The sequence below is a fragment of the Oncorhynchus tshawytscha genome, linkage group LG09 (genome assembly GCF_018296145.1).
Source record: "Oncorhynchus tshawytscha isolate Ot180627B linkage group LG09, Otsh_v2.0, whole genome shotgun sequence".
Taxonomy (NCBI): domain Eukaryota; kingdom Metazoa; phylum Chordata; class Actinopteri; order Salmoniformes; family Salmonidae; genus Oncorhynchus; species Oncorhynchus tshawytscha.
Window position 1 is genome coordinate 15,532,778 of NC_056437.1, and position 8,376 is coordinate 15,541,153.

At 42.9% G+C, this 8,376-nt stretch overlaps 1 protein-coding gene across 2 annotated transcripts; it reads left to right on the forward strand.

Moving 5' to 3' along the window:
• The first annotated feature begins 763 nt into the window (after positions 1-763).
• LOC112257423 (zinc finger protein 658B) lies at positions 764-3,452 on the forward strand. Of its 2 annotated transcripts, none has more exons than XM_024430963.2 (2): positions 764-1,071; positions 2,074-3,452. In XM_024430963.2, the coding sequence occupies exons 1-2, from the start codon at positions 900-902 to the stop codon at positions 2,976-2,978; spliced, it is 1,077 nt and encodes a 358-aa protein (XP_024286731.1). In that variant the 5' UTR covers positions 764-899; the 3' UTR covers positions 2,979-3,452. The 2 variants fall into 2 exon arrangements, with proteins under 2 accessions (XP_024286731.1, XP_024286730.1); XM_024430962.2 differs by having other exon boundaries at positions 765-1,071; positions 2,044-3,452.
• Positions 3,453-8,376: the final 4,924 nt, after the last annotated feature.

The following is an 8,376-nucleotide window of genomic DNA, read 5'->3' on the forward strand; positions in this document are numbered from 1 at the left end:
GTTCTCCAGGAATTGAGTTTGACAGCCCTGGACAAAGGTGTTGGACTGACTGTCATAGGGAGTATGAGCCTGGCTACCCATCAAATTTGCTTAAGTAGGATATTATACAGTTATAAATAGAATTATGTCAGACTGATCATATTTAGTCATAAAAAATTACCAGGAGTAGGGTGGATTTCAATAGAATGTCACCTTGGGGAACACCCTATCCAGGTTTGCCAGCCTGGGATGCGCACTACCCAAGATGGCTGTAGGTCCGGTGGGTCCTGTCTGGTGTGTCCTGTCCATGACCTATGAATGTAGACACAGAGAATGTGAATAAATACAGTCATTACAGAACACTATTACAGGCACCTTCCTAATGCCTATTAATAAATTTATACATTTTTTCCATCATTCACACTATGAAAATAGATACTTGATATGAATAGCCTATCCAATATCATAGCTTAGGCTACATTATATAGTATAATATGCCTTTTTAGAAGTAATTGTGTTGACATTCTGGAAGGGATCAGATTAACACATAAATTGTAGTAACTAATTACCTTACTGAGTTGATGTTTTCACGTTCTTCCAGTGGTAGTCTACTTAGTGTACTGCTCAGTCTGTCAAAGTCGCCCTTTTTTTCTTTATTTTATGATGTGCAACGCGGCATACCAATGCAATGGTGTGTATCTCTTTTACAATGTCAATGACGCAACTTTAGCTATATTTTCTTAAATCTGAAAACGAGCGATTTTACCCATGTGGGCCTGTCGTGCTGACGTCACTTCCGTGCAGTACAGCGTTCATGTTTGACAACAAGCCCTAGCCACTGAGATTCTGAAGACTGTACTGTCTTTGCCCAGGCTACGTGTATTTTGGGAAGCTATTTTGCCCCCTAGAATCGTCCAACGATGGCTAAATTACAATATCTGAATGTGTATCTAACTGAGCGTTTGATGCAAGCTGCCGAGGAGATACTTAGAGTGGTCGGAGACACAATCTCTGAGTACCAGGAAGAAATAGCCCGGACAAAGCGAGAAAACCAATACCTGAAACGCCACTTGATCACACCGGTCTTACCGGGTATGTAGCTAGCTCGACATTACACAAATTAGCTATAGGGCTAGAAACGTGTTAAATTGTATTCTGCAGTATTTGAATGTTTAGGGCAGAGAGACGGTGTATCCCACCCCTCGCCCCTACCAACTCGCTCTGAGGGCCCTGGTCATGGCTGGAAGGAATTCAGCTTGTGCCAAATTAATGTCAAAAGTTGATGTTTTATTTTTTTGGCATTTGAGCATACCCTAACCATTTTCCTAACATTAACCTAATTAACCTAACTTGCTAAGTACATTTTCCTAGCCTGCTACAAAAAGTAAAATCTGACATTAATTTGACAAAAGCTGGACCGAGGGCCCTCAGTTTCCCCATGTTGCTGGCGAAATCCGAGGGTGACTTCCTGAGAGTGATGAGGGGGTCATTAAACCCATCAACTTTGGGACACTGGTGACTTGAATGATGCAATTCATGTTACACTTTGAAATAATAAAACAAGCATGAAATTCTTATTAACAAATCCACCCTGTCGTTTTACAAGATATAAACCTCAGTAACAGTTAAACATTACATTTTGTGAGGTATTTAATCTTTTACATGTATCAAAAATCAGACAAACAAATGCACTTGGCATATAATAATGCCTTCTCATCACACCAACACGGTTTTGGTACACCAGAAGTACATTCATTTCCAATGGAACACTGTTTGCCTTGCAGCATTGCGTTGCTGAGGCAATTGGTTATCGGAGAGTCTAATTATCCCCTACACCCTCTATAATTTTCACACCCTCAGCTTTAGGACACTTGTGCATATGGGGGAGGTGTGCGTGAACTCGCAAATAGAGGGGCGAGGGGAAGGCGAGATTTGAGATTCAGACAGAGACATAGATATTCCATTCCCAGAACAAGCTAGCTAACACAATGTTGGTCTTGTCAATCAAATGTCAACAGCTGTCATTACTTTCACTGACATCATTTATTGTCTTCTTTCCAACAGCTCCTCAGCCCATTCTCTCTTGTGTCTCAGAGCAGCAAACTCCCCCTGAGCAACAGCGCTGTGAGCAGGAGTGGAGCCCATGTCTGGGGCAGGAGGACGCAGAGCCCACACAGATTAAAGAGGAACAGGGTGAACTCAGGACCCGTCAGGAGGTAGAGCAGATTCAAGGGCCGGAGGCTGATACCAAAGAAGACTCCATAATCATTCCTCTCTGTGTGAAAGGTGACTGTGATCAGGAGCCACCTCAGCCCACACATCTTCTCCAAACTGTGGAGAACAGAGAGAAGTACTCTCTACTGACCAACACAACTGGACAGATCAAAACAGAACCTGATGGAGAGGGCTATGGAGTATCACTATCAGAACCAACCAGTGACTCCCCTCAGTCTCAGTCCCTCTCTGCAGTAAATCCAGACTGTTCTAGAACACAGAGTGAGAACACTGAAAGTGTTCCGAGAGATCCAGAAAGGAGACCAGAGGAGGACACACAGACACACTCATGTACTCAGTGTGGTGCCGTGTTCTGTGAGCTATCCCAACTGAAGGCACACATGCTATCCCACACAGAACCACACAGTGGTGACACTAGTCACAGGCAAATCCTCTGCACAGTCTGTTGGAAGTCATTCACCTCTACCAGTTACCTCAAGGTCCACCTGCGTTCTCACACTAAGGATAAGCCCTTCCACTGTGGTGTGTGTGGCAAGAGCTTCAGCTACTCAGGCAGGTTCAGGGAGCACCAGCGCATCCACACGGGAGAGAGACCATACCGCTGCCACGTGTGTGGTAAACGCTTCAGCCAGTCAGTCCATCTGAAGACCCACCTGAGGGTCCACACAGGGGAGAAACCCTACTCCTGTCCTGTCTGTGGGAAAGGATTCAGTCAGTCCAGCCATATCAAGGGACACCTCAGAACTCACACCCGAGGAAGGTAGCACAAAGATGCCTTGGAGTGGAAAGACCCTATGAGGGGATAGACAAAGCCTTTCCCTAGAGCAACATGGGAAGTCATACTGAGGAGTCTATGGTCTCATTTACATGGCTTATCTAGTTTGTGTTACTTCCATGTCAAGATAAAGGTTAAATAAAAATGTTCTCATAGTTCCCAGCATTTTGGAAGAGAAAGAGATAGAACTGAAGAGAAGGAATGTCTAATTCTACATTTAATTGAAAGACTAGAGGACTATAGAATGTGTAATGTTTTGCAGACTGAGGCATCTCATGTCTGCATTGATTTGAGAGAGCTGCTCATGAACATGCTATGAAAATACTTGACTTGAACGCATCCCCTCGTGGATCAATATGTGACATTATGTTAGAGAGAAATATAATGTCAATTTCTTCCTCTTAAAGATTTAAATTGGAGCTGGTTGGTCTCCTTGCAAATAAACTAACTCTGTCATATTGATTAAGCATGTGTGGGAATATTTATTTCTGAATGTCTGCTTCCGAAGAAGGAAAGAAAACTCACATCAGGTCAACGTTAGCTAGAATGACCAGTGGGACGATTGTTACAGACAGCCCATCCTCACCAATGTTCTTATAAAACCATGTTTGAACACTAAATGGTATACTTGAATTATCTCTCACCCAGGAACACAAAGGTCAGTCTTAGTATGAGAACTGCGAGGAAGTTAATTAGAGCAATATTATCCCTGTTTTTATTTTACACACCCATTTCTTGAAACCAACAGAGAGAGGTGTAAAGTTGACATAGGGTTTTCTAATGCACACTAATTTACCTCCCATTAAGTTTTCTTAAATCATGTCAAGTTATTTGTCACTGTAGGATACACTTTCGTCTAGTAGTGTGTGAATCAATGTACATTGATTATTTTTATGGTAGGCCTTGGATCTACGGTACCTCTGAGCTGAATAACTGTTAGAGGTCGCCCTCTAGTGGAAAAGAAGACAAGGTGAAAAATAAAGATGGCTAAAATCAGCCACCAAGTTCAAGGCCGGCCGCAGTACTGCAGGGCATTGTATGCAGAAAACAGGATCCCCATTATAGTGAAGGGAAATGTAAATCTTCGTGGTCAATCTTCATATAAATAAATACACATTTTAAAGACAATCATGGTACCAATAATTGCTTCTATTACACCAGATGTATGTCCTTGAACAGATTACTTTAAAATCCCATACAGAATGAGTTAAGGATAATTTAGTAACTAATGGCAGCCTTACAGAGGGGGCATCACTTATTTTATGCCATTTAGCCCAGTGGGCGGTGTTATATATCAGGGTGGGTTGAAAAGTGCAAGGACTGTCCGATGAGCATCTGTGTTCAACCGAGAACTCTCCGCCTGGGACTAAATTCATAATCGACATCACTGTGGTGGATTTATACTTTCATATTAGTACATAATTTTGCTTTATTTGAACTAACGATAGCTATTTACAGTTGAAGTCAGAAGTTTACATACATTAAGGTTGGAGTCATTAAAAATAGCTTTTCAACCACTCAACAAATGTCTTGTGAAGAAACTATAGTTTTGGAAAGTCGGTTAGGACATCTACTTTGTGCATGACACAAGTAATTTTTCCAACAATTGTTTACAGACAGATTATTTCACTTATAATTCACTGTATCACAATTCCAGTGGGTCAGAAGTTTACATACACTGAGTTTACTGTGCCTTTAAACAGCTCGGAAAATTCCAGAAAATGATGTCATGGCTTTAGAAGCTTCTGATAGGCTAATTGACATAATTTGAGTCAATTGGAGGTGTACCTGCTGATGTATTTCAATGCCTACCTTCAAACTCAATGCCTATTTGCTTGACATCATGGGAAAATCAAAAGAAATCAGCCTAGACCTCAGAAAATAAATTGTAGACCACCACAAGTCTGGTTCTTCCTTGGGAGCAGTTTCCAAACGCCTGAAGTTACCACGTTCGTCTGTACAAACAATAGTACGCAAGTATAAACACCATGGGACCAGGCAGCCATCATACCGCTTCTGTCTCCTAGAGATGAACGTACTTTGGTGCCAAAAGTGCAAATCAATCCCAGAACAACAGCAAAGGACCTTGTAAAACGAGTCCTGTATCGGCATAATCTGAAAGGCCGCTCAGCAAGGAAGAAGCCACCGCTCCAAAACCGCCATTAAAAAAAGGCAGACTACGGTTTGCAGCTGCACATGGGGACAAAGATTGTGCTTTTTGGAGAAATGTTCTCTGGTCTGATGAAACAGAAATAGAACTGTTTGGCCATAATGACCACCATTATGTTTGGAGGAAAAAGGGGGAGGCTTGCAAGCCGAGAACACCATCCCAACCGTGAAGCACGGGGGTGGCAGCATCATGTTGTGGGGGTGCTTTGCTGCAGGAGGGACTGGTGCACTTCACAAAATAGATGGCATCATGAGATTGGAAAATTATGAGGATGGAAAATTATGAGGATATATTAAAGCAACATCTCAAGACATCAGTCAGGAAGTTAAAGCTTGGTTGCAAATGGCTCTTCAAAATGGACAATGACCCCAAGCATACTTCCAAAGTTGTGGAAAAATGGCGTAAGGACAACAAATTCAAGGTATTAGAGTGGCCATCACAAAGCCCTGACGTCAATCTCTGTCTGAAATTTGTGGGCAGAACTGAAAAAGCCTGTGCGAGCAAGGAGGCCTACAAACCTGACTCAGTTACACCAGCTCTGTCAGGAGGAATGGGCCAAAATTCAGGAATGGGCCTGCTGGACTGTTCACTAACACGGTACCTCATTTAGTTTATCTGTCGGCCCCAGCCTCGAACTCTGTGTGGTCCTGTGTGTACCTAACTGACCCTCTCTTCCCATTCATCGCCATTTACCCATTGTTGTCTTAACTCTCCTGATCAACACCTGTGATTGCTTTATGCCCCTCACTAATGTCAATATGCTTTGTTTACTGCTGCTTTGGTTAGTTCTTATTGTTTTATTTCACTGTAGAGCCCCCATTCTTCTCAACATGCTCTTATAGCTCTTTTTTCCCACCCACACACATGCGGAGACCTCACCTGGCTTATCTGGTGCCTCCAGAGATGCAACCTCTCTCATCGTTACTCAATGCCTAGGTTACCTCCACTGTTCTCACATCCTACTGTCATGACGTTGGCCTGGGGGTAGGTTTATGACAGTCATAAATACCTTTTCCCCCCTTTTTCCTCTCTCTACCCTACTGATGTTACATTTGCAAAACCCATGGTTAACATAGAGATTCTGGGAACATCAGAAGGTGGGGGGAAATTAACTATATTCTGGTAATCCGACCAATTGAACATATGCGGTGGTAGTTAATGAATATGATGTCAGTTCGGTTGTCATCTGAGACATTCTCATCAATGGTAAGATGACATAAACTCTACAGTGGAAAGTCTACACATCAGAGTTATCGGATTCACATGGAATTGTTGTTCAATTTAAATGTTTGAATATGAAATTAATTGTGATGGGATGATGGGATTTGGGTTTTCATAAGATAGTGCTCTGCTCAATCAGTGGCCAGCCCCTGTGAAGGGACATGGGCTATAAAACTTTTCAAACACGCCCTCCTCTCCCTTCCTATATAAGCCCTTGATGACAATATAACCTCCTGTTCCGAGGACGTGAGGACGACGGTCCAATGTCAGAATGGTTCCAATAATAACTACAGAACGAAGCCAACATCAGCGTGAGCTTTGGTTGCGAATGGTATGAACTTTGAACTCTTATTCACTACAGAAGTGATACCTCCTAGCCGTTGAGTTAGCAACAGCCGCTGCAAACGATGGTTAGGAAGGCACAGACAGAGTATCCCGTCTACCACACAACGACGTTACTACATGTATTCAATTTACCAGCAGAGACCTTCTTCAAAGGACAAAGGACTCGGTTGGGCACACGGCCTTCCATCAACCACCAACCTACCGAAGCGCAGCTCAGAGTAAATATTTATTGCATTTTCCTTTTCCAAATGGGAGGTCATTTAGAATGCATAAGATACTGTATTTACGATAGCACAGCTTCGCCCTTTGTTCCTCAGTCTTCCCGCTCTTTCACTCAAATTCAGCGCCTTTTCTTTTGTGTAACCAGCTGTCATGTCTGTTCCGCCCGCTAGGGACGTTTTCCTTTATGATGTAATTTGCAATCAAGTTATGATTTAATTATGTGTAATTCTGTGTGATTAGTTAGGTATTTAGTAAATAAATAATTAAACCCAATTTTGTATTGCTGATTCAAATTGTTAGCCATGGTTCATGCAGATAACCAAGAATTTACAACTTTCAGATGATACTGAAAATGCTAGCCTTCGCTTTACTAACTGCCTGTGTATATTGGTTCCTAACTTCCCTGAAAAGTTGCATATCGCGGGAGCTAGTTGATGCTATTGCAGTACGCCACAGGATGTTTTTGTGCTGGTAAAGGGCAGTCAAGTCTGGAGTGAACCAAGGGCTATATCTGTTCTTATTTTTTGGTGACCTTCCTAAGCCAGGATTCAGACACGGCTAGGACATCAGGGTTGGCAGAGTGTGCTAAAGCAGTGAATAAAACCAATTTAGGGAGGAGGCTTTTGATCTTTACATGTATGAAACCAAGGCTTTTACGGTTACAGAAGTCAACAAATGATCGGGCCTGGGGAATAGGAGTGGAACTGGGTGCTACAGGGCCTGGGTTAACCTTTACATCTCCAGATGAACAGAGGAGGAGTAGGATAAGGGTACTGCTAAAGGCTATAAGAACTGGTCGTCTCGTGCGTTGGGGACAGTGAATAAAAGGAGCAGATTTCTGGGCGTGGTAGAATAGATTCAGGGCATAATGTACAGACAATGTTATGGTAGGATGTGAGTACAGTGGAGGTAAACCTAGGCGTTGAGTGATGATGAGAGAGGTTTAGTCTCTTGAGGCACCAGTTGAGCCAGTTGAGGTCTCCGCATGTGTGTGGGGTGGGAGAAGAGCTATTTAAGGCATTTTGAGCGGGACTGAGTGCTCTACAGTGAATTAAAACAATAAGAAATAGCCAAGACAGCAGTAGACAAGGCATATTGACATTAGAGAGAGGCATAAAGCAATCACAGGTGTTGATCAGGAGAGCTAAGACAAAAATGGGTAAATGGCAATGAATGGGCAGAGAGGGTCAGTTAGATACATACTGGACCTGAGTTTGAGGCTGGGACCGACAGGTAAAAAATAATGAGGTACTGTGTTATTGAAATAGTCCAGGGGGCATCAGCAGTGTAGCCGAGTGATCATAGGGTCAAAAGAGCAGCAATAGGTGAGTCAGTGTGCCTTTCGGTAGTCACTACTACGCAAGGTGAGCAGGGGAGACAGCGTTCAGAAAAGCTAGCGGGCCGGGGCTAGTGATGGTTCTTTGGAGAC

Bases quoted from the DNA above. Each gene is read 5' to 3' on its own strand.
- LOC112257423 (XM_024430962.2), top strand. From the start codon at position 900: ATGGCTAAATTACAATATCTGAATGTGTATCTAACTGAGCGTTTGATG. The intron at 1,072-2,043 runs GTATGTAGCTAG...TCTTTCCAACAG, and splicing joins GATCACACCGGTCTTACCGG to CTCCTCAGCCCATTCTCTCT.